The sequence below is a fragment of the Penicillium angulare genome, assembly GCF_028827245.1.
Source record: "Penicillium angulare strain IBT 27051 chromosome Unknown utg000004l_segment0_segment0, whole genome shotgun sequence".
NCBI classification, from domain to species: domain Eukaryota; kingdom Fungi; phylum Ascomycota; class Eurotiomycetes; order Eurotiales; family Aspergillaceae; genus Penicillium; species Penicillium angulare.
This window is the reverse complement of record NW_026623163.1, coordinates 6,241,287-6,265,844: the sequence shown is the minus strand read 5'-3', so window position 1 is coordinate 6,265,844 and position 24,558 is coordinate 6,241,287. Positions and strand designations below refer to the sequence as shown.

Here is a 24,558-nt window from a genome sequence, read left to right as displayed (position 1 = left end):
TGAGATTGAATTCTGGTAATATCTGATCAATCGGTTCTAACATCCAAATATAAGAGATTGTTCCACCAGGACTTGGGCTAGCATAGTTATAGTTGGCCATGACGTCAAGGACATCAAAGCTTGGAACTTACACCTGCGAAGTGTTGTAGGTAGCAATGCGGAATTTCAGACGTGTAAGTAGGGAGCCTGAGAATCACCAAGTCAATGAATGCGAGAGAAAGACTTGTGGAGGGTAAAGTTCGAGCAAAGTGCAGGATTAATAGTTGGGTGACTCAGTGTAAACGCGCGCGGCGTCAGGGAAATATGCCGAGATCAACAAGCGAACCAAGACTAGCCGACAAATAGCCGGTCCTCTTGCTTATCAGCCCCTCATCACCACCAAATGCCACTTATCGGTCCAACTTATCGGCTGTGATGAGTTGCACAACCAGCACATTTGAGCATACTGCGGTTGGTTATTGGCATATTTAAGGTTTATGTATGACACAAAGCTCCCTGAGGAAAAAGAACCACCAATTAATTGTTGAAGTGGCAGCGCACAAGTGACAGTATTAGTCTACAATGCTTTAACCAGGAACTTCATGATTGGTTTTATTTTCTGTCAAATTTCTATTTATAAGTTGGAAAATTAAGATCAAATATAGGAAGCAGCAGAATCAATATGCCGTATGTGGGATGAATCGGTCTTTGTCGTAGAAAAAATGCTGGACTACCTGTATACAGGTGACTACTCGGAATCACCTAGCGACGGATTACAAGATAAATTACCAAAGTCAACAATATCCGGCTTTCGATTTCATGCACAATTGTTCACTTCGGGTGACAAGTTTTGTATTCCGCTGCTCTGTGAGATCGCAAAAACAAGATATTGCGATAAAGCAAAGAGTCCTTTCAACCCTTCGGAATACTTGGACTCAATACCCGATATCTTCTTCTCGCCACTGAATCACAACGATAATCTCAAGAAGATGGCTGCTCACATCATGAGAGATACCGTTGGTTCTCACCTAACAAGTCCGTTGGTATGCTCGAAATACGATGATGTTGCCGCTCAGTCGTCCAGTTTTGTGAAAGAAACCCTCGATATCTGTCTCACCTCGAATCTTGTCGCATGGAATTGTGGTACATGTGAATATGTTTGAACTTTCCTACTATTATAAGAGTGAACTGTCGAAAGTGCGGCAGTGATAGGAGAAACGGCTGTTTCATTTCTTAAACTACAATCCCAGCAGTTCTTCCCAATCATAAATGAGTACTTTATGGGGGTTGAACTTTTCTAGATTAATGTAATACAAGGTTTTTAGTGATAGCTCTTAGCCATCTTTGTACAATCATTCCAATTTGAATAGGGCTAATCACACTTCAGCAACATCATTATTATTCTTAGAAGTCTGCATTATGTAGGATCGATAACGTTCCATTAGAAGAAACTGCAGATCAATGATTGTCGAGTCTTCCTTCAATATGCGATCTTGAGAACGTTAAAATTTGATGAAAGGATTGTCTTGGTGCATCAGAGTCAATAATATATCAGCAATGCCATTGCACGGCCAAGTGCGAAACATGTGGGGCAGCATGAATGGTGAGCGACCGTAAAAGGTAAAGCGTCATGCAAGAAAGAAAACCTTGCAATCAAGGAGAACGAATTCAAGAGAGTCAAGAGGAACCCCGATTACGAGCACATCACCAATCTGAAGAGAAACAATATGAAATCCGTCCTCAAGTTTGTCACGGGTAATCCGAACAAGGTTATCGAGGTTAATGCAATCCTCAGTGGCCTAATCCCAGTCGAGCCTATGGCGTTGGACATTCCCGAGATACAGGGAACGCTAGAGGAGATCGCTAGGGATAAGTGCCGTCGCGCTGCTCAAATTGTCAGATCTCCAACATAATTCCATCTGATAACTGCGCTAACCCGGTCGAAGTAGGTCAATGGACCCGTCATTATTGAAGACTCCGCATTGGAGTTTCATGCTTTAAACAGACTACCAGGCCCTTACATGTAGGTTATTCTTAATATCCTACTAAACCCAACCTATCCTTACTAACATCGGCCTTGTAAAGTAAATGCTTTCTAGATTCTCTAGGGAATGATGGTTTGAATAAACTTTTGTACTCTTATGCTGACAAACGTGCGGACGCCGTCTGTACCTTTGCTTTTACGACTGGTCCTGAAATGGAACCAGCCATCTTTCAAGGAAGGCTCGAGGTTCGTCAATGCATTTAGAATAACATGAGCTTCGAAGGTTGGAATTATAGCAACCTGCTGATTATATTCCAGGGAAGAATCGTTCCTGCCCGAGGCCCGCCAGTTTTTGGTACCTGCCATCTACCCGTCGACCACCAAGGCGATTTAAGAAGCTAATGTATTGATATGAATAGGCTGGGAACCCATTTTCGAACACGAAGGCGAGACTCTTGCAGAGATGGCGCACGACAAAAAAGTAGGAATATTCCCCGTGGCAGATTTACTCAAATTCACACTGACGCAATCTAGAACAAGCTATCTCATCGGTATTGGGCTTTACACAAATTTCAGGAATGGCTGGCCCGAGACAATAACCGGTTCCTCTTGTCTGAGGAATGAGCCACGTCAGAGGTTGAATTTGATATTGCACTAAGCTCGAAGTTTAAGCGAGACAAATATCTTGACTATGCAGATGGATATAGATCAGCAAGTGAATAAAGGGCAAAGCTACCGCTTTTGGTGCCCCGCATTTCGGGTTCTTGCCGTTTGACCAAATCTTAGTGATCTCGGGGGCGATTGCCGTGTTCTATAGGGAAACATTCCCCGCGCCTGCCGTGCCCCACATTTCCAGCAGACACCGGGGTAATGACACAGGATGCAAGGCGAGATCGACTATTGGATGTTTATCTTATACCTTTGGCCATTCCTGGAGGGCAATCTTCCACGAGAGCGATGCGGGTTGTATCCCCCCACGGGGCAAAACTTGAATCGTACCCCTCCTAGTGTAGGGATCGGGATACGTTTATACTTTCTTGGCTGAATCCGAATCACTGTAGAATGATATTTATATCCTCATCGGTTCAGCCTTCAAACTTCATCATTCTTCTCAAATCCTTTGCTCTCACACAGGAAAATCCCCTTCTGCATCTTGACTTCGGAATATCTGCTTGAAAAAATTCGAACCATAGTTTTACTTAATTATCTTTTCGCTTCTTCTCCCTGGCGATAAGCCAACATACATTCGGCACCATGTTGTCAGTCCTCTCAGCTGCGCCTTATGCAGTGGGACTTCTCGGCTTTGCATTCATTTTCCTCTTTGCATACCCCTATATCGAATATCTACGTGATCCCAAAGGTATGGTTATGTCGAATTCTGTCCAATGACCATCTTTTCTAACAACTAAAATGCAGGATTACGCAAATACCCCAACCTTCACCCTATTTCCGGCATATCTGCACTCCCTTTCATGCTTTTGGCCTGGACAGGATCCAGGTCCATGGAACTGTCCCGACTGCACAAAAAGCACCCAGTGATTCGTACTGGACCAAATACTCTTTCCTACGGCGACACAAGAGCGATCAAGGATATTTATGGCCACAACACCAAATGTACTAAAGATGAATCTTACAATATCACGTCCGGTTCTCACTTTAACCTTGCCGACGTCATCGATAAGCCCGACCATGCCAGAAAGCGCAAGGTGCTGTCCTCGGCATACGCACTGAAGAACCTTGAAAGCTGGGAATACAAGGTCACCGACAAGATTCAAAGAATGTTCAAACACTTTGATGCAGTTTGCACAGAAGCTCCCAAGGAAGATGTGGCCTCCTGTCGAGCAGCACCCGATCAGAAAGATGCCACTCTTGATCTGCGAGGTTGGAACAACTTTTTCACCCTGGATGCCATCGCCGACATTGGTCTTTCTGAGAAGCTGGGACTGTTAGATCAAGGCCACGATCTTGTCACTGCCGAGAGAAAGGATGGCACAACATATACGACAAGTCTACGTGATGCCCTCTACCCGACCGCCCGGAAACAGTCCTACATCGTCTGGAACTACGCTTGGTACCCCGTCATCAACAAAATGGTCAACATATTCCCATTCTTCAACAAGATGCAAAAAGCTAGTGAGAACTGGGAAAACATCATGTGGCGACGTGGAAACGAGAGACTCCGTCGTTACGATGCTGGCGAAAAACTTGATGACTTCTTCCAAGCTTTGATGGAGGACAAGAACGGGAACCCAAATAATCTTGAATTTGGAGAGGTTGTAGCCGAATGTAACATTATGATGAATGCTGGCAGTGTTACAACTGCTGTTGCCATTACAAACTGCATGTACCAGCTCATCAAAAACCCTGACATCCTGGCGAAGCTTCGTGAGGAGTTGGACAACGTACTTGATGAAGACGAGAGCGTGGCTGATTACGATAAAGTCAAACACCTCCCCTACCTCAGGGCCGTCTTGGATGAGTCTCTACGACTCTTCTCCCCGACTCCCCATGGACTTCCTCGCGAGACGCCCCCCGAGGGAACGAACATTCTCGGCGAGTGGGTCGCTGGTAACACTTCTGTCAGCATGTCAGCCTTGGTTGCTCATCGCGACGAGAAGATTTACCCTAATGCAGACAAGTTCATTCCCGAGAGATTCTTGGGAGAGGAGGGCAAAGCTCTCCAGCCTTACTTCATCGCCTTCTCTGCTGGTGCCAGATCTTGTATCGGTCGCAACATCTCGTACTTAGAACAGACAAAGGCTGTCGCATCAATGGTACACCGTTACGACTTTGCATTGTCTTACCCTGGATGGGAAATGAAAAGAGAGGAGACTATGAATTGGATTTTGGGCGATATGCCCGTGAAAATTTGGCGACGGACTATGGCATAAGACTTTTGGCGGTGGAATGACCATAATAATGCGATATTCCATTTTATACCCATGAATAAAATAGACATGATTTCAAAATCCTCCTTGAACACAAATGCTACTTGATTGAATCACCACACGCAAGAAAGCCTGTTTGGTATGGCTATCAGTGCTCTATCTAATAGCTCGTGTCTCACATATTCATATTACTAGTCACTCTATCACAGCGCAGCGGGCAGGCAATATGCCGGGGTCACCCTTCATAGAATCGAGTGCTGCTAAGCTGTCGCATGACTGCGAATTTCATGAGGATCGATACCTACTAGGCTATGTACAATTTCAACGAATGCTATCAGAGGTCGATGCGCTCGTGGCACAGGCATATGACGAGATTCAAGCTCCCCCTTGCGACATAGGATCCATGATTCATGGATGGATACAAATCCCGGCTTCCAGCTCCCATGCATAACAATAGTAAGTGGCAACTATTGATCACCACACTGTCGGAATCGAAATTTTAACAAATCAGTAGTACTTTCAGAAGTACAATCAAACTTTTTCGACGTTCATCTCTGGCAAACTGCCTTTTTCGACGTATACCGCTCTTCTGCCGTATCTATCGAGCCAACCGTCACTCTTCTTCGAACCCATGCTTTTTGCCAAGGACTAGCGGCAGCGAAAAGATTCATCAGTAATTATTTCAGCCTTCCCTTTGGCATTGAACGAACATTCAGCTACATTCAGTGGACAGCCATCGGATTCGGCATTGCGGCTGCGTGCAGGCTTACTTTAGCCGCATTGGATCGATCTGTTCGGTATAATAACAATGTTCAAACATTACGAGAGACATTGGACATACAACGAGAACTGCTAAAAATTCACCAAAATTTGCAGGAAGTTGACACGCAATGGAAAAATGGAAAATCAGAACAACATCAGATTATTTTTTACAAAGATTGGGTGTGGTACCTTTCTGGGTGGTTTGAAGAAAAATGTCGACATGAACAGTGGGACGATGCTAGTGATAGTGATCACGGGGGACTGATGGTTACTGCAACTAGCATCTCTGATGGGAATTATTATGACGATTTTCAGTCTGGCCTCAACTTTACTCCATGGTCAAATACGCAAGACTACACGATAGAGGAATGTTTAATGGGTGGGTGGGAGGAAACACGATGCCGACGCCAAATTCACAATGGATTGTACAAAACACTTCAAGTTGTATTTAGCTCTTATTACTGCCTTGAGCATATTTATCATCAAATACATATCTAGTATGTCGATGTTTGAGAACATGTTGTATGGTGATCAATCAGGTAAAAAATTGTTTGAAGTGCTAAATCTTCGCGCGACCATTCGCAAATCTAGTGCTTAGGGCTTCGTGCGTGTTTCAGGCTTCGACGATTTAACATGCTTATTTTCAGTGGAGCAAAGGATTCAGGTATATTTAAGCATCAGCCCCACTGGCAGAAAATAAGCAGTAGATGATCCTTGTAGTTGCACATGATCCATGATCCGCCGTGTCTCGGTCCTCCCGGGTAAAAAGGCTTTTGGCCCTGCGTCGTGGGTTCTTGCAATACACACTACTTAGTAGTACTTTATTAAGTGCTGGTATTTGGCGATAGTATTCCGATGTTATTCCCTGTGAAAGCTGGCCTCTGCATTACTAGCTACTAGTAAGACTCTAAAAAGTACATATGGGCCTCCAGGCTGATTCCAAAATTAGTTGTGATCAAGTTTTTACTCAACATAATCTATCATGAGATTCTGTGTAGTGGGTTTATATATCTCTATGCCCATTCACGCCAATGGACCTTGTTGGTTGAAGTCTGAGGTTAGACATCACCTGGCTTTCAAAGGTCTCCATGAAGGATTCAACTAATCATCATGATGGATTGAAGAAACGGAGTTTAGGCAAGGGTGTGGAGAGTAAGGCCTAAATAAAACCAGACTCTGGATTGAATGGGGTAAGTGAGTTGTCCAGCACTGACCCTTTACGAAGGTGTGCGACATTTTGGACAGACGAGCCACGTGAATAGCGGGGCCCCGCTTTGGTGGGAGTGCATGGCCGTCTTGATCGGGGAAGTTACCCCGGGGGTGTTATGCCCCGTCTCCGCTTAAGGCATCTCTAAACCACTTTCATTTCGTTTCGGCGAGATAAAGTCAATTTCGATGGTGCATTTCGTGCTGCGAGATATCCGCCTGACCCATTAGAATGCACATTGAGTGTTGGCCAGCTCACCAGTACCATAGATATATCTGGCCAGCTTCAAATTTTGAGATTCGTTTCACGCCATGTCGTTCTACGAGGCTAGACAACACCAAGATCTTGTGACCATTCAAAGCGCCATTTCATGCAACGAGACGCGCATGTGGTGGAGGGCATTAACAGCAGAGGCTAATGAATTCTTAGTTATCTTTATTCCTTTCTTTTTCCTTTTGCACCTACTTGGGATATTTCTTCCACTCCGAGAGAGTACCCCACGGGGGTCCGCCATCCAACATTGAAATTCCCGTGGCTTGCAGTCCCCGCTACTGTGATTGGTTGTTGGTCTCTCCAGAACAGGAATTTTCCCCCGCTGAGCGAGTCTTGGGAGATCCTCCAAGTCTAATGCACTTCCCGCAATTTGACGCTTATCGGAACCCTTTTCTCGAATTGTCATGATTCTTGGAACGTCAATTTTATACGCGGGGTATCCCACCGATCGGGGGTGGCCAAAAGCCTTAATATGCTGCCCCTCTAAAGCTATATTAATACCCAATACCCTCTGGTCGCATTTGCCAGTTTTCAACTCTATATGACCTAATATCGATTGACTAGGGAGACTTTACTTTCTCTGCTTCTCACAATGATCTCCCTTGCGGAACTATCACAGTTGAACATCATGGTCCCCCCAGAGGTTCTGACAGAGGTTCAGAAATACGTTACCCCAACCGGCATCGCCGACTATACTGCTTTGGCAATCATCGCCGGCGCCTCAGCTACATACCTGTCCCGGGGACTCCTTTGGGACCAGCCAGACCCCTACCACTACCTCAACTTCGAGCGCCCACAATTGAAGAATGGCGCGGGGGCTGGTGCGAACCTCAACAAAGATACCAGAAACATTGCGCAGAAATTGGAGGAATCCGGCAAGAACATCGTTGTGTTTTGGGGGTCACAGTCCGGAACTGCAGAGGGATTTGCGCAGCGCCTTGCTCGAGAGATCTCCCTTCGATGGGGTCAAGAGAGTATGATGGCCGATCTGTCTGATTATGACCCTGTCACTATTCCTGAGATCCCGAGTGCCAAGTTGGCTATTTTCATCGTCTCAACATATGGCGAGGGTGATCCTAGTGACAACACTGCGGAATTTTGGAACTGGATCACTAAAGCCGGCGATGTCTCGCTGTCCAATCTAAACTATGCTGCTTTCGGTCTGGGAAACACAAATTACAAATTCTACAACCGCGTTGTTGATGTTATCGTTGAAGGGTTGGAGAAGTTCAACGCTAAAGCTCTCATGCCGGTTGGCAGAGCCAATGACGCCGAGGGTGCTACTGAGGAAGACTTCATGGCTTGGAAGGACTCCCTGTTCACGATATTCAAAGAAAAATTAGGATTCCAAGAAGTGGAGTCTAAATACATCCCGACCTTGAATGTCGAGGAAGATGAATCCTTGGAGCCCATCGATCTTCACCATGGAGAGCCAAGCAACCAGACGGATTCTCACAAGGGAGCAGCTCAATCTTCACCTGTTAGGACATTGAGCATCACCAACTCTCGGGAGCTTTTCACTGCATCCGACCGCAACTGTCTGCACATGGATGTAGACCTCAGCGACCAGCCTGAGTTGACATATAAGACTGGTGATCACCTTGCTATTTGGCCTACCAACCCGGACTCGGAGGTTGAGCTTCTTCTGGAGGTCCTTGGTATCTCCTCAAGACGCGATGTCCCAGTGATTATTAGACCCGTCGACCCAGCAACAAAGATCACACTTCCAACTCCTACAAACGCAATTGCCATTCTCCGTTGCTACCTTGAAATCTGTGCCCCGGTCAACCGAGACAATGTCCGTGACCTTGCACAATTCGCGCCAACCGCCGAAGCAAAGGCCTATCTCACCAAGCTCGGCCAAGACAAAGAATACTACGCAGACTTTATCAACCGCACCCACCTCAATCTTGGCCGTCTTCTACAACTCGCATGTCCTGGCCAGACCTGGTCCAACCTCACCCTCCCCTATCTAGTCGAGACCCTACCGCACATCCGCCCTCGCCACTACTCTATTTCCTCCAGCAGCGTGGTCTCTCCTCGCAAACCTTCCATCACTGCAATCGTCTCCTCAACTCCTCTCCCCGGTAACTCCAATGAAATGATCCATGGTGTCACGTCTAACTACCTCCTCGCTATCTCACAACAGACCCGCTCCCAGCCCCATCCTCATGGCATTACCTACCACTTGAATGGTCCCAGCAATGCCCTAGAAGGTGGCAAGATCTTTGCTCATATCCGCCGAAGCAAGTTCAAGTTGCCCATCACGAGCAAGACCCCACTGGTGATGGTTGGAGCGGGAACGGGACTCGCACCCTTCCGCGCATTCTTATCTGAGCGTTGCCAGGTTCAGAAGATTGGAAAGGAGATTGGCCAAATGGTTCTTTTCTTTGGATGCCGTACTCCCGATGAAGACTTCATTTACCGCGAAGAGCTCCAGGAATTCCAGCGCATCCTTGGAGACAAGCTGCGTCTTGTCACCGCATTCTCAAGAAAGGAGGGCACACCACGCCAATATGTTCAAGACAAAGTGTCCGAGTACGGAGAAGATGTGGTTCAGCTTATTAATGAGGGCGCTAGCTTCTATATTTGCGGTCGAGCGGGAATGGCTCGCGAAGTGGAGAAGGTTGTTGGATCGACGATGCAAAAGACCAAGGGGTGGTCGGATGATGAAGTCAACAACTGGAGCAAGGCAGTAAAGAAGAAGAACAAGTGGCAAGAGGATGTTTGGGGCTGAAGAGGCTGTGAAGCCTTATGTAATTATCTGTGCTTTTGTCGGTGTTCGGCGATTTTCAGATCCTAGAATCATTAGATTTCATCTCTGCAATTTTATTAGAGTTTTAGAGTTGAGCCACGATTCATTGTATTGATCAAGCTAGGACGCAATAGCACACGCTAATTTTGCCGACGTAAGCTAACTCTTCGGAAGCATAGGTGGCGTGCTTTAGTGTCCTCAATTTTCAGCCCGCTTACGCAGACCATTCTGACAGAATCTGAGATCACTTAGTTTTCAGTCTGAGCTAGATAACTATTCAATACAGATAACATTCTCAATAAAAGGTTGTATGATTGTGGAAATGCCGAAGTCTGACATCTGACATCGGGAAGTCAAATAGTAATTCCTGGTTCAAACGTGGTCTCGACTTTCAACGTCCCATGGTTCAAAATAATCTAAATATATCCAAGGCTATCTACCTAAACATTGATAAATACCAAAATCGTATTCATTCTGTCATATAAATATAGTACAGCCTACTTCTGGTCAGCAGTCTGGTAATCTGTGTAGTGGAAGGCATTATCCTCGAATGGCCCGTAGAAACGATTTCGGTCATAAGCCTCCAAAGGCAGCCCCTTCTTGAGCCTTTCCACAAGATCAGGATTGCTGGTGAAGTAGCGACCATAAATTAGGCCATCGTATTTACCAGATTCCAATACACCCCATGAGTTCTTGTCATCAAAGTTACCAGCAGAGAAGAAGGGGGTCTTGCCAAAGATCTGGCGGAATCGGTCGAGTGTGACATCCTTCAAGCCCCAACTGCCAAGGAAGCCATCTTTCTCTTCTTCACTGAAAATTTGTTCATAGCGCTGAAAACAGGAAAGGTCAGCGAAATTCAAAATAAAGAGATTGAGCAACAATCATGTACATACCGGCTCAATAAAGCTAACATAGGAGAGTGTTGGATGGGTCCTCTTCAAGCCCTCGCAAAGATATGTCCAAGTCTCGATTCGCTGCTCTCCGCGAGCTTGGTTGTATAATCCAAAAGGAGACAGTCGAATCGACAGATTCTCTTCGCCAATAGTCTTAGCTACTTCACCCATCAACTCAAAAAGAAACTGGCAGCGTTTCTCCGGGGAACCGCCATATTGGTCGGTGCGCTTGTTGATGTTGGAGCTAAGAAATTGCTCCGGAAGATAGCCGTTACCACCGTGGATCTCGACACCATCAAAGCCTATTTCCATAGCCGTCTTAGCGGCATTGCAATAGTCCTGAATGGTCTGCTTGATATGGGCAACAGATAACTCAACCGGTGGGTGATTGGCGTATGGGACGGAAAAGTATTTGGTTGACCCCACTGGGGGGTGCGGATAGCATTCAGTGGGTGAGTCCCACACGCTTGCCGAGGGGCACACCGGGGACATTCCACTCATCTGGGGAATTGTCGCTCTTCCAGCGTGCCATAATTGGCAAATAATAATACCTCCTTTGGCGTGGACGGCCTCAACGACTCTTTTCCAGCCCTGGGCTTGCTCGGGTGTGAAAAGGCCGGGGACACCGGGCATCCCATTGCTCTGTTAGGGTTTGAGATCAGCAAGGTCTTTTTTTCAACTCGACAGAAAAAAAACCTTATTGCCGATGGGGTAGGCTTAAAGTTTGAACCGTTTCATTACGATGGTCAAGAATTGTTTCACTTACCTCAAGGGATGGTGGGATGCCCTCTGAGATTATTAGGCCCCCCTCGGTTGTCCGCTGGGAATAATATTCAATCATCAGGTCCCCGGGAATCCAAACTCGATTGGGGCATTCTGGAGTACTGATAGGGTTCTCTGGAACTCCGCGGTTGCGGGTTAGAGGGGCGTGGACGACACGATGGCGGAGAGTAATGCCGCCATTGGCAATAGTCAATGGCTGGAACAAGGCGGAGTTTTCGCCTTCGAGATAGTGGATAGTCATGGCTGGGGCTTTGGCTGGAGCTGCAATAACGAAAAGCGTACGGAGTAATGGAATATGGGAATAATTAAGAATAATAAGATTGTGTTTGCCCCTATTTTTCACGAACCACCATAAAGTGCCGCTGTCAAAAGTGTCAATTCGGTTATAATGATAAGGGTTTAGGTAACACCCAGACCCGTCCCGTGTTCCAAGGCTTTGCGGCCTTGAACGTGGGGACTACAGTTTGATGGTGGTTGAAAATTGGCTTGGAACCCCACCCGACTTTTCCATATAGAGAGTGTGGCGTCGGTATAGTGGAGTCAACCATTACTCACGGATTTCCCGCAGAACAATCCCCGGCGATACGGCCGCGTGGTAGAACCCGAGGTCCGAACTTGACGTGATCGTATTGGTTCATTAGAAATTTACACCAAATCAATTGGAATTAATTGTAGTCTGATGCCCAAAGCACAGCTATTGACCCGTGGGATCAATAGCGTTTATTCTCCACTTTAACGATCTTCTGCCACCTGCTTCAAATTTTGGCCCACCGGAACACGGCATGATCCGCGGTAACAATCCGAGGGGGCGTCTCTTGGATTCGATCGATTGTTCATAATGGGTCAATGCCTCCCCATCGTTCGTGGTTTATTTTGCTGTATGTTTTGCATCACAATATCAACATGACGGTTTCGGCACCTAAGGATGTCGTCCACACCGTCAATACGGTCACACAGATCCTATGTATTCCCATAGTCACGGCATTCGTGGCCTTGCGGTTCTATACTCGAATTCGATTTAAGCAAGGCTTGGGAGTTGAAGATTGTGGGTTTTCTCCAGGCACTACTTCCGAAACGACACTTATGCTAACTGTCTCATTTAGATGCTTGCACCGTGGCTTGGGTATGTCTATGAGATACAATACAATACAGCTCTTGCTTTCCTAACAAAATCCGATCTAACAGGCCTTATTTATGGGATACTGCGGAATCAGTCTCGTCAGTAAGTGCAAATTACTAGTAACATCACATCTCGCAGTATCTAACATCTCTACAGTTGGCAAACATGGAGGAGGCTACAACTGGGACGATGTCTCAGGCCCAGATCAAGTCCTCTTCAAAAAGTTCTGCTACATCGCTACTATCCTTTACTGCCCGATGGCCCTCTTCGTGAAAATCGCTCTCTTATCTATCCTCACTCGAATCTTCGCTCCCTACCGCGGAAAAGTATGGTTCATCTACATCTTCCTCGGCTGCCTCTGCACATACTACACCGTCGCCTTGATCGTAAAGATCCGCATGTGTTACCCGATTCCCCAGTACTGGCTCGGAGACATCCCAGGCGCTACCTGTCTCGATCAGACTGCAGCACTGATCGCCGACTCCGTCATCAGTGTCGTGAGCGATATTATTATTCTCGTTCTTCCTCTGCCATTGACATGGTCTTTACAAATGTCTCGCAACCGCAAGCTTCGTGTGATCGGACTTCTCAGTGCAGGTGGTTTGGCTACCGGATTCAGTCTGTACAGACTTGTCTTGGTTCTAAAAGAAGGAAACTCTACGAACCAGACTATCGTTTTCATGGATGTCATTTTGTCTGGGTAAGTTCTATATGTCTCTTGTAAAGCATGGTGTGCCTTATTCTAATATCTTACTAGTAATGCCGAGGGTGGCGTCGGTTTAATCTGTGCCTGTCTGCCTGTTCTCAATGTGCTTATCGCCCACTACAGGAAGGAGTATTCTTCCCAGAAATACTACAACCAGAACTCGGAAGTCCCACTGGGAGACAGGAAGCCGACCAACAACTCCAAGGGCGGTGCATGGGACAAATCACCACACTTCGGTGATCAGAGTCATTTGATTTCATACGCTGGTGCCCCTGAGGAGACCGGTTCTGAAGTATTCAATGAATACGGAATTAAAAAGACTATTGCTGTGGAGCAGACCGTTGAGAGTCGGAGCGTTGATAGCGACAGCCACAGCCGATGACGCATGCATGGACGTTCTTTATAAATTTTTTCTATTTACTGTATAAATACTACTGGTAAACATTAAACGAAACAATCGAATATATGATGAAAAAAGAGCAAAATACGCGAGGACATTTTTATATTTGTTTCATTTCAAATGCGTTCTATCCCATGGATGGGTTCGGATCAAATAGCCCCGAGTGATGCCATAGCCCGTCAAGTCCAGCATCAAATCCCGCGGACCAAGATGCGTCAATAAAGGGCCATTGGAACATGTCTGTTTCGATATCATGATGGCTCCCGAGCCAGGTACCCTGGCTTTCTGTGATGGGAGATGACATACTTTGGCCATGGGATTGATGTGAGCTTTCCGAGTCTCGAGGATTAGAAGTCATTGATCTGGTCATATGTGTATCACGACTTGGACGTGAACGGATATCACCATATTCATCCAGTGTGCCTGCAAGTGCAAATCGCCTGGGGCTGTGCATGCCGGATTCAACATGTGTTTGGGTGCTTTTCACGGTTTCATAGAATCGATTTGCTTCTTGAACAGTTCGCCACTGAATCACACGTGTTAGTTTCAGGAGGTCGGAGTTTCAAGATAATTTTGTTCGTGCTTACCCAGCTTCGACCGACGGGCCATAATATGCTCAATCGCTGAAGGTATATCAAATTCTTACTCTTTTCTTCTTCTGCTCGTTCAAGCCCACCTGGGTATCGTAACGGAGCAATTGTCCCGTACATATTGATGTGTGCTGCCACAAACACGCTGAATCCCGAATAAGGCGTCATAACGGGCGCTTCTGATGCGTCTAATGCTGCCAGTACCCCACTGATATTTTGAACGGCTTCAAAAAGCTCTTTCATTGTGCCAGGTTCTTGTTGCTGGTCATCATTCATATCATGGAAAACATCAGAATGAGGTTTGAGATTTGACAAAAATCGGTCGCGATGAAGAAACAAAACGCTGTTTTCATAGCAGATTAGTCTAAAAGCCCTTTGGTTTCCATTCAAACAATCCTTACCTCATAAAATATATTAAATTAATATATGCAAAAAGCTCACCATATCCCAATGCAACATGTGCTTGTGCGCTTGTCGCAGGGTAATGAACGGTCAGATCTTGCAATGACCTCCACTCATCCAATTCTCCCTTGAGTCGTTGCCAAGTCCGGTGGAGAGGCGAAGTAGCCGCATCGTCTGAATCCATAGATGCTAGAGAACGTCGATGCTCATTAGCGAACCTCAAGATTCGCACGAAAATGTCAAAGCCACGCGTGACCAACGTCAAACCGTGTTCTATTGTCAGGTTCCTGGCCAGTGGGCATTTTCTGTTCATATCAACGGGCATCAATCGCCGCTCAGGAAGATGGTTGAATGTAAAATCTCTATCACTGATAGGAAGCGGTACTGAGATCTGGGAAAAGGACAAAGCGAAATGTTGCCGAGCCCCAGAACTAAGCTCACAGTCTTGGGCAAAGCAGCACCAATACGTACGCACAAGCTGCTCATACTGGGTTTGAGAAGCATGGAATTCTTGTGGGCTATGTTCCATACTATCATCCGCCATTTTGAGTAATGACTGTATCATATATGTGGCCATGCCTGGACAAGTCAATTAGTATTCTGCAGAATATCGACGGTCGGACTTTACGGCACGTACCACTATACATCCATGCTTGATAAGGGCGTCCGGTTCCCCATTCGTAGAATGAAATCATAACCAACGATTGGGCAAGATATAGAGAAGGGGCCTCCATGGCTCTCTGAGCCAAATTTTTGCGTGCATAGTCCGCATATATCTCTTCAACATCGATCGCATCTCCACTCATGAAACGAACACACAAAGAGAGAAGGGATGCGATGAAAACCGGTTCAATGGAGCTGATATTCGAAGAGATGTCGGAAATCAAAGAAGGATAATGTAGAAAATTAGTGATCGGGAACTTTTTCCGATAAGTCTCAACTGCGGTGATCACAACGGACGGCGGCAAAGCTGAGATCGGATTTTCATGGCTCTGTGACGTGCTACGCGAAACTATTCGCGAGTGCCTTTTCTCAGGGCCTTTATCAGGGGACAATGTGGTAGTTGCCCGTCTCTTCTGTGCCGTTCCCGACTTGTAATTGCATCTCGTGCTTGCTTTTGAGACTCGGGGATCTGTCAGGACACATGCATCATTCTTAGCTTTTTCGCATCGCCGACAAGGTGAGTTGCCGTCATGGATGCATTTGACTTTGGCTCGGCTGCAACAGCTGTCAGTAATTGATGCCAGTGCGCAGGCTCCCACTATTCCTTATCTTACCGACAGGCATCACAAGATATTGACAACCTCATTGAGAAAGCTCTAGAGCACTGGCTGAGTGCGACTTGTTATGTATATCATCAGATCCAGTCAGATATTCAACAAACAATGCAAGAATCGTCAAGTAAGTTTATTTAAGTTGAACAGAGAAGGAAGGAGACACGCTTGACGCCAGGAATCTAAGGTGTCTTTACTAACCGGTTATGGCCGACGGGGTCATGTGATGCTCTATACGCCATGCGATCAATTCGAAGACAAAGAAGTTCAGATTAAGTGCTTATGCATACTAGTTAAGTCTAAAATTATCCAGTCAAAAATGTTCAGCAACTGAGCTAAGGTCGTAAGGCATTCATTAAGTCTATTAAATTAATTTCCGCTATACCATGCAATGTTTCGCTTCTAAACAGAAAATTCTTTGGCTGTCGCCGTCCACTGCGCCACCCATGCATTAAACTTGTCAACCTGCATCTCATCCGTTGCCCAAGAAGTAACAATTCGCACAACAACACGCCCATCATCCAATTGCTCCCAATTATAGAATCTGAATCTATCCTGAAGCCTCCTAACCAGATTCTGCGGAAGAATGACAAAGACTTGATTTGTGGCTGTCTCCGCAGCAAGTTCGTGGCCCAGGTATTCAAAATTAGCTGAGATCTTCTCAGCCATGGCATTCGCGTGTCCAGCCAATGTGAAAAATAGATCATCCCGGAAGAGTTCCATGAATTGAACACCTAGGATCCGGCCCTTCGCCAGCAAAGCGCCATGTTGTTTGAGATGGAAGACGAATCCCTCGGCTAGATGTTTCTTGACAACGATTGCTTCTCCCATCAGTGCTCCGGCTTTGGTTCCGCCGATCCAGAAAATATCGACGAAATCGAAGATATCTCGGAGGGTCATATCGTTTTTCTTGGAGCATAGTGCTGTTCCGATTCGGGCACCATCCATCAAGAGTAGGAGGTTGTTTTGTTTGCATACAGCGGATAGATTGGTTAATTCTCGCTTTGTGTATACTGTTCCGGTCTCAGACGCATTGGAGATATATAGAAGTCGTGGCTTTGCCATGTGCGGGAAGAATTGATTTTGTTGCAGTGACTTTTGCAAATTGGTCGTTGTCATCTTGCCATCGACTGGTGGAACAAGGATAAGCTTGTGTCCAGTTGCTTCAATTGCACCAGCTTCTTTGCATGCAATATGGCCCGACTCAAGGGTAATTACAGCCTCGTAGGGCCGGAGACAGCTAGCAATTGAGATCAGATTTGCGGATGTGCCGCTTGGTACGAAGAAAATGTCTGCCTCGTCCTCTGCGCAATCGATCTTCTCTAGGATCAATTGGCGGGCAGCATCGGAGTACTCATCGCCTCCATAAGAGACTTGCTGGGATGAATTTGTGCGGAGAAGAGCCTCTAGAATTTGTGGATGGGCACCCTCGCTATAATCGTCCATAAGACTGTATGGAGGACATGTCTCGTCTTGGCAGAGACTGGTGGCTGGCATTGTGTATGATATCCCCAATGTTGAATTTTATTGAAGCGAGAAAGTTTAAATCGTGTTTTCTTGGAGAAAGTCGAAGGCAATTGTTAAAAAAAGATATGTAATCTTGGATGGCAAATTTGAGTCACCCAAGCATAAATAGAATCTTCGGGAAAGAGAAAAGATTAATCTCGGGAATGATAACTCGGGAATAGCGCGTATCTATTCCCGAGATTTGCGAGACGGGAATCCCTTGCGACGCGGGATCAATTCTTCTCATGTAATTTGTGGGCCAGAACACTGGGGACACATTCTTTTCTAGCAAAATTCCAGGCTTATCTGCCACCATCCGGACCACATATTAGTTAATTGAGGGGCCATTCGCGGATAAAGGAGGGGCTCGTGAAACCGGGGCAGTCCCCGGACATCCGATGGGGATACTTTTGTTGGGGTTATTTGCATTCATTCACGGAAACCAGGGAATATATTGCCTGGAAATGAATGCTGTAAGAGTCTCGTGATTTCCAGTGCGGATGGCCCCGGCCTTGCTCAGCCACCTCACGAACCAGACATAATGAGACTAGGAGGTATCTTGATTTTGAGGATGATGCTGGATTTGTGGGTTATTTTGATAATGATGTTGGCTATGATAAATTCGAGTTGATAGATCAGTTGATCTTCAATAAAACAAGTCAGCACATTTTGCCTTTCTGTATACATGAGATATATGAAAAAAAATCCGTACGATGTGTAAGGAATGAGTGAACGCCTGTCTATTTACAAAATGGAAACAAGCCCTCCCACCTGGGCAGGATGAAACCAATAATATACAGCAAACTCCAAAAAGCCATGCAAACGAGTAGTGCCACAATCCTAAGGCCTGACCCTTGAAAGTCTTTCAATTAGTCTGACCTAGGGTGGAACTCGACCTCTGGCATATCGTCCCCCGTTGGGACACGGTGATAAAGCTGGACCCGCCAGCCTCGGATGAGAAGGTAGCTAGCCATGATACCAGCCATGGCCGCTAGAAGTAGAATCATTCCAAAAAGACCCCCGATGCTACGCATGGTCTCATATGACTTGTTAAGCATGCCAGTTGCTTTTCGGATCTCAGCTTCGCCAGTGTCAGCACCGGATGAGACCTTGCTAGAATCGCCAATGGCGTCAGCTGACTCGCCGTCCGCTTGGGGTCTGCTAAGGGTTGAGGGGTCCTGTGGTCTCGGAAGCCCAACGTAACCATGATATCCAACGCTCTTCCAATCGGGAGCCTCGGTTCGGTGTACTATTGAGGTCGCCAGGACTTCGCCATCCTCATGCACTGCCTCGACAGACACCCAATCCATAAAGCCGTGGGCAATGAACATGGTTTCGAAATCGTGCTTTGCGATTTCACCGATGAAAACTGGGCGGTCGAATTCGGAGGCCTGGGCATAAAATTTCCACATCGCCACATCTGTAGCACCATTCCAACTGACGTAGATGTTTGTGATAAGGTTAGTCTCGTCACTGCCGTAGACGGAAGCAACCAGGTCGGGAGGAGTGCTCGGGCGTCCAGTGAACTCGTACTTGTAAGCACGATAATTCGAGAATCGGGGTGTTGTGAAACTAGCGGTCATCAAGACTTGACCGTCGGGTGCGTGCTCCGAGATATAACCACCCTGACTCCAACAGACGAACATGTTCTCGTTTGGTAATTGTTGGGCATTACCACGAAGACGAGTGAGGTCACCGCCGGGACGGTTGTAACGATTGAGGACGCGAGCGGTCATTGGCGTGGTACCGGTTTCCAATTCAATGATCAAGGCTGATGAAATCTCTTCTTCGGCAAACTCCTCGTCGGAGGCGTTGTTCAAAATGGAGATGATATGATGGGTTCCATGCGATTCGATGAATTTGGCGTCATGCTGCTTAGAAAAGACAAAGTCCTGTTCGAAGTCACTGTGGCCATGTCCACCGAGGCGCCACATTATGGTTCCGGTCTGCCCAGAGATCAGATAAAGAGTGTTGGTGAAACGCATTGAAATCAAATAGTCGCCGTTTTCGTTTTTGTCGGCAGAGTTGATATGCACATAATCCCAGCCAGGAGCACCCTCGACGGCAGAGTACTTGGTGTAGTGAACGGACTCTGTGACGGGGATCTCATTGAATGAGTTCCAGTGATAGAGAACTTCATTGGTGTTGATGTCGATTTCGGCGAAACCTCCGTATTCCAGGAAGGTCTTCTCCTCTGGCCGACCAAAGGCTTCCAAAGTGATTTCCTCGTAGAGATAGTTTGTCACCAGAGCAGTGTTGCTATTGTCGAGAACGTTAAATTCATGAATATCGAACCAGCCAAGATCCTCCCGCACGGGAATTTTTCGGTATATTTCGTAGTTCTTATCCATAATCACGCCCCATCCATGTTCGCTACCATCATGGCTGTATTGTAAGATTAAAGAGATGTATGTTTCGTTAAAGAGAGTGACAGTTTTGAAGTCGAAAACGTTGCGGTTGTCAAACATGGGGGCTCCGGTCCAAACGAGACGCTATTTCATTCGCAATCGATGTCAGTGATCTTGCGCTGGATAACTGGGCTATGGTAGAAACCTACCCCGTCTTGGTCATAGATGTGTGGACCAGTCTGGTATTGCTCATATATACTTGTAGGGTCATCCGGAGAGATGTGTAGATATGGCGAGACAAACCAGTATCCTGGTGTCAGGCGATCACGATCTTCATATTGAATATCGAACTTTATGGCTCTGGCGTCCGGCAGCTAAGAAGACAGGTCTTTGTTAGAATGGGGGCCTTATTTGGCGAGCAAGAGAAGAGCACGTCCAACCTACCGTCTTGAAGGACATCAGATCATCATTTGAGTGCCACGCAGCCGCATTCTGGGCGAGCAGCATTAACAAGCTGGACCAGAGCATGGTTATGATGTGGAATGAGCGACACGGTCAGAGAAATTAATCATGAGCCATGAAAGAAAGAAAACCCTGCGGGAACCCAGGGGAAGGAAGGGCAGTGTGCAGATCGCAGTCGCAGATCGGTCGCCCTCATCAACCAGAGAGGGGGATTTCTAGACTGGAACGGCCGAAGAAAAATCGACGATTGGAGGGACGTCGGGACTTCTGGGCCCTGTGGAGCCAATGAGGGTTGGCAAGCATCGCTGAGGCGCCCTGATGACGCAGCTCGGATGGCTGTGGTGCCTTGGTGGAGTTGGACCCCTTGTTTAGGGGAAACACGGCCGGGAATCATTTGGCAGTGTGGCCAAGTTGACGTGTGTACGATTTATAGGGAAACAATCTTTAGATCTTGAAATCTATACACTATCTAACTTATATAGACTTCAGGTGATCTGATTGGGTTATGGGGATTTAGCATCAGCTCCGCCGATGTCACCATATCAGGGTCTACTGCCACAATAGTGACTCGAATGTCTTGCCCAGACGTCAAAGTGGCTGACCCCAGATTGCTTGGCAAGATTTAGCTCTAGAACAGACATAACGCTTTATGCTACATAGAGGTATAGATACGAGATGACCGAGATCTGTACTTAACATTATGTCCTGGCATAAGAAACCCAATTCACAAGATACCACAAAATGATATTTTCCGTGACCTCGGAGAGAATGTTGAGGCCCACATCCTTGTTGCCTTGTTTTAAGTCAGGGGCTGGCAACTTTGGACCCATTAATCATGTGATATGATCTAGGTGTGCTGACTAAGGGATATCATTCCGGAAGATTCAGGCATCAATGTTACTTAGTTAGTAAGGGGATGGCTACTCCACGTGGCTGGGACCAATCAGACAAATCACTGTAAGCGCCCATCCCCAGGTGCCAGTCCCTTTTCCAAGGGGACCCACCATCACCACGTCCAGCATTTGAGGTCATAGAATATGATCACCCCCACGTTTTCATGGTGAATCATACTGTGGTGTCTCTTTCTTGAAAAAGCTACCCGTTGTCAGAAAAAGGCCAAAGTCAAGGAACCTAGCTAAGCCACGCGTCTTATTGTATAAATCAATGGCTCGGTCTCGGGAGTAACACCTCTCGACCTAAGCCCAAGAAAAGCCCAAACAAAGCCGACCACGGGTGAATCTCAAACATTATACCTCTGCCTATCCACATGATGGCAAGATAACAAGATGATTTGCGACAAGAAATATCCTCATGTTCGAGCTCCGGCCTACGATGAGTGAATGATTGGCTGACAAGGACGGGCTCTAAGCGCCCACAACGGCTATATTTGGCATACCCCGGTGGGTTTGGCAACAATCGGACCTACGCACGCGCTTTGTTACTAGATGAAACAGCTCGGTCTTGTAGAATTCTTTATTTTTATGTTTGTCTTTGTTTCATAGCTCTGGAACTCTTTGTGAATGGCTGTCTCAAGGGTTCTGGGGTCATTAGGCTCCTTCCGGTGGGCTTCTTTGTAGGATGATTCAAACCTCGCGTAGATCGTCTTAGCGCCATGATGAGCCGATTTTTCTTCAGGCTGGCATTTCAGGCAGAGCAGGGATTTATAACTAGTTCTGTGTGCGCCTTTAATTCTTTCTGGGGATTTTCTCGTTTCGTGCCTTCTTTTCTGCTTCTGCCTGCCTTTGTTCATTCAACTTTTCACCACATTCACTGCCTATCGCTGGTCGATACACCATGCTTATTGAATAGACTTCTTAATAATTTGCCTCGTGATATACTTTCCTTTGTTCAACCCATTGAGGACCATCTTCACTATTTTTATCTCGCTTTTTTTGTTTACAATTTCCCTCGAATCGTCCCTTTCGACAACCTCACTTTGACAGTGCATCGTTGTCCAACACCATATCCAACTGTTTACGCCACAACAAAATACCCACAATGTTATTCTCAAGATCGAAGACTTCGATCTTTCCTCTCCTTCCACCATACGGCGCGCATAACCCTCAAGATGGCAGGATTATTCCTTTGCACCCCGATGGTCTTACCCCATACCTCGGACTCAGAGCTCGACTATCCCAAGTATGGATAAATCGCTGGACGATACTGATCCTCCTTATACTCGTTCGTGTCTTATTAGCGATCGGAAGTATTCGATCCGATATGGCCAGTGCCAAACGCGAGGCCCTCTCTGCGTGTACAAGTGTGGAATCCATGGGAAGTGCCATGGCATCGATGCCCCATTATCTCGCCTACGGAGTCAACGAAATGGTGGCGGATGGTGTGACAGACGCTGTGAGCGGTCTGAAAACCATGCTAGACTTTGCCTTGACGGCTGCCGAGGAAATTATTATTTTCATTCTCAAAATAATGTACCAGACTTATGCGTGCCTAATCACTATGGCCGTTCATGGTGTCGCGGATGTTGCTACAGAGCTGATCGAGAGTGCTCTTGATTTTGTGAACAGCACAATCCATACCGCCACATCTGACATTGCAAGTATTGTCAGCGGAGTCACGAACGACCTTAATAAAGTTGCAACACTGGTCAACAACATTGGCGTTGATCTTCCAACGATCAATGTCACTGGCGCCCTTGACGAACTAAAAGACTGGAGCATCCCCTCGTCGATTGATGATAAGATCAATACCCTCAATAGTTCGATTCCAAGCTTTAGCGCGGTCGAGAACTTCACAGAAACTATCATCTCGCTCCCGTTCGAAGAAGTGAAGAAATTGCTTAATGGGTCTTTGGGTGGTTATACATTCGACAGCTCTGTTCTCACCATTCCAGAAAAGAAGCAATTAACATTTTGCAACGACAACGATGGAATCAACAGCTTCTTCGATACAGTAACCGATATCGCCATCACTGCACGAAAAATCTTTATCGTCGTTCTCGTCATCGCAGCGGTGCTAGCTTGCGTTCCCAGCGCATGGCAAGAAATTCGTGGATGGCGTCACATGAAAGAACGCTCCCAGTTAGTTAGGAAGGAAGCCCATGACCCAATGGACGTGGTCTACATTGTCTCGCGTCCGCATACCGCTGCGGTTGGTATCAAGGCTGCAAGTCGATTTAGCAACAGCCGCCGACAGATACTAGTTAGGTGGGCAGTGGCATACGCAACCTCAATGCCAGCACTCTTCGTTCTTGCTCTTGGTATCGCGTCCCTATTAGCTTGCCTTTGTCAATGGATCATCCTGCACGAGATATCCAAGCAAGTGCCCTCACTCAGCGCGGAGGTAGGCGAGTATGCCGATAAAGTAGTCTCGGCTCTGCAAAACTCCTCTGCAGAGTGGGCTGACGCCGCCAACGCTCACATCACGGACCTGGACAGCGATATCAACAATAACATGCTGGGATGGGTGAACACCACAACGACTGCAGCCAATGATACACTGAATACCTTTGTCGACAAAGTTCAAGGCGTTCTCAACGAGACATTCTGGGGTACAATTCTCTACGAGCCAATCACAGAACTTTACAACTGTCTCATCGGCCTCAAAGTACAAAGTATTGAACAGGGCCTCACATGGGTTCATGATAATGCCCACGTCAACTTCCCTCTTTTCCAAGACGATGTTTTCTCCAAAGGTGCAAACGAGAGCATATCAAATAGCACTTCCGATCCTTCAGACAGCTTCCTGTCCGACGCCGGCGATGAAACGGCCAACAAAATCACTGAGGTTGTGAACGCTGTCATTAGGACATTAGAGGCGGCTCTCCGCATAGAAGCTATCATCGCTACGGCCATTTTCCTTCTATGGGTCCTCATCGCCCTGATGGGAGTTGCACGCGCAATGTTCTTATGGTGGGGACGCGACCGAAACCGCGGCGATGGGGGTGGCCATGCAATAGATCCTGTGCCGAATTACCCTCCACCACAACCGGATTCCCGTGGCTTTATCGATGTTCCTCTTACTGCTATGCCGAAGGGTTTATCTACTGGACCTGACGTTCCGCAGTATGAGGCGAATGCTCCACGGGCTGTAGCGCTGCAGAATGATCCGTTCCATGATGCTCATGGGTACAATATTGATGAAAAGCATGGGTTTGCGGGTCAGCGGACTGCACTCCAAGTTCATTCTACACCTACCGTTAGGCAGAGTAACCATGTGGAGTATGATGTGAAAGGAGTGAAAGAGGTTTAATGTGATACATTTGCAAC

General features: G+C 46.7%; 10 protein-coding genes across 10 annotated transcripts; 6 read left to right on the top strand and 4 right to left on the bottom strand.

Annotated features, from left to right (window-relative positions):
• Positions 1-701: 701 nt before the first annotated feature.
• On the top strand, positions 702-1,142 carry N7478_006247 (uncharacterized protein; the record flags this gene model as incomplete). The annotated part of the gene is made up of 1 exon (XM_056922461.1): positions 702-1,142. One exon carries the CDS (start codon positions 702-704, stop codon positions 1,140-1,142), a length of 441 nt encoding a protein of 146 aa, XP_056780498.1.
• A 564-nt stretch (positions 1,143-1,706) lies between these two features.
• Positions 1,707-2,357, top strand: N7478_006246 (non-canonical purine NTP pyrophosphatase; the record flags this gene model as incomplete). The annotated part of the gene is made up of 3 exons (XM_056922460.1): positions 1,707-1,874; positions 1,929-2,002; positions 2,282-2,357. 3 exons carry the CDS (start codon positions 1,707-1,709, stop codon positions 2,355-2,357), a joined length of 318 nt encoding a protein of 105 aa, XP_056780497.1.
• An 860-nt stretch (positions 2,358-3,217) lies between these two features.
• N7478_006245 (cytochrome P450) lies at positions 3,218-4,854 on the top strand (the record flags this gene model as incomplete). Its single annotated transcript, XM_056922459.1, has 2 exons — positions 3,218-3,323; positions 3,380-4,854. The coding sequence occupies 2 exons, from the start codon at positions 3,218-3,220 to the stop codon at positions 4,852-4,854; spliced, it is 1,581 nt and encodes a 526-aa protein (XP_056780496.1).
• A 2,831-nt stretch (positions 4,855-7,685) lies between these two features.
• On the top strand, positions 7,686-9,830 carry N7478_006244 (NADPH cytochrome P450 oxidoreductase family protein; the record flags this gene model as incomplete). The annotated part of the gene is made up of 1 exon (XM_056922458.1): positions 7,686-9,830. The coding sequence occupies one exon, from the start codon at positions 7,686-7,688 to the stop codon at positions 9,828-9,830; it is 2,145 nt and encodes a 714-aa protein (XP_056780495.1).
• A 515-nt stretch (positions 9,831-10,345) lies between these two features.
• N7478_006243 (alkene reductase) lies at positions 10,346-11,765 on the bottom strand (the record flags this gene model as incomplete). Its single annotated transcript, XM_056922457.1, has 3 exons — positions 10,346-10,678; positions 10,742-11,383; positions 11,508-11,765. 3 exons carry the CDS (start codon positions 11,763-11,765, stop codon positions 10,346-10,348), a joined length of 1,233 nt encoding a protein of 410 aa, XP_056780494.1.
• Positions 11,766-12,427: 662 nt separating this feature from the next.
• On the top strand, positions 12,428-13,732 carry N7478_006242 (uncharacterized protein; the record flags this gene model as incomplete). The annotated part of the gene is made up of 5 exons (XM_056922456.1): positions 12,428-12,569; positions 12,628-12,647; positions 12,710-12,746; positions 12,801-13,344; positions 13,402-13,732. The coding sequence occupies 5 exons, from the start codon at positions 12,428-12,430 to the stop codon at positions 13,730-13,732; spliced, it is 1,074 nt and encodes a 357-aa protein (XP_056780493.1).
• Positions 13,733-13,877: 145 nt separating this feature from the next.
• On the bottom strand, positions 13,878-15,476 carry N7478_006241 (transcription factor domain-containing protein; the record flags this gene model as incomplete). The annotated part of the gene is made up of 4 exons (XM_056922455.1): positions 13,878-14,276; positions 14,338-14,683; positions 14,742-15,321; positions 15,380-15,476. 4 exons carry the CDS (start codon positions 15,474-15,476, stop codon positions 13,878-13,880), a joined length of 1,422 nt encoding a protein of 473 aa, XP_056780492.1.
• A 942-nt stretch (positions 15,477-16,418) lies between these two features.
• On the bottom strand, positions 16,419-17,513 carry N7478_006240 (threonine aldolase family protein; the record flags this gene model as incomplete). The annotated part of the gene is made up of 1 exon (XM_056922454.1): positions 16,419-17,513. One exon carries the CDS (start codon positions 17,511-17,513, stop codon positions 16,419-16,421), a length of 1,095 nt encoding a protein of 364 aa, XP_056780491.1.
• Positions 17,514-18,391: 878 nt separating this feature from the next.
• N7478_006239 (uncharacterized protein) lies at positions 18,392-20,398 on the bottom strand (the record flags this gene model as incomplete). The annotated part of the gene is made up of 3 exons (XM_056922453.1): positions 18,392-20,014; positions 20,080-20,244; positions 20,315-20,398. The coding sequence occupies 3 exons, from the start codon at positions 20,396-20,398 to the stop codon at positions 18,392-18,394; spliced, it is 1,872 nt and encodes a 623-aa protein (XP_056780490.1).
• Positions 20,399-22,330: 1,932 nt separating this feature from the next.
• On the top strand, positions 22,331-24,541 carry prm1 (pheromone-regulated protein PRM1; the record flags this gene model as incomplete). Its single annotated transcript, XM_056922452.1, has 1 exon — positions 22,331-24,541. The coding sequence occupies one exon, from the start codon at positions 22,331-22,333 to the stop codon at positions 24,539-24,541; it is 2,211 nt and encodes a 736-aa protein (XP_056780489.1).
• Positions 24,542-24,558: the final 17 nt, after the last annotated feature.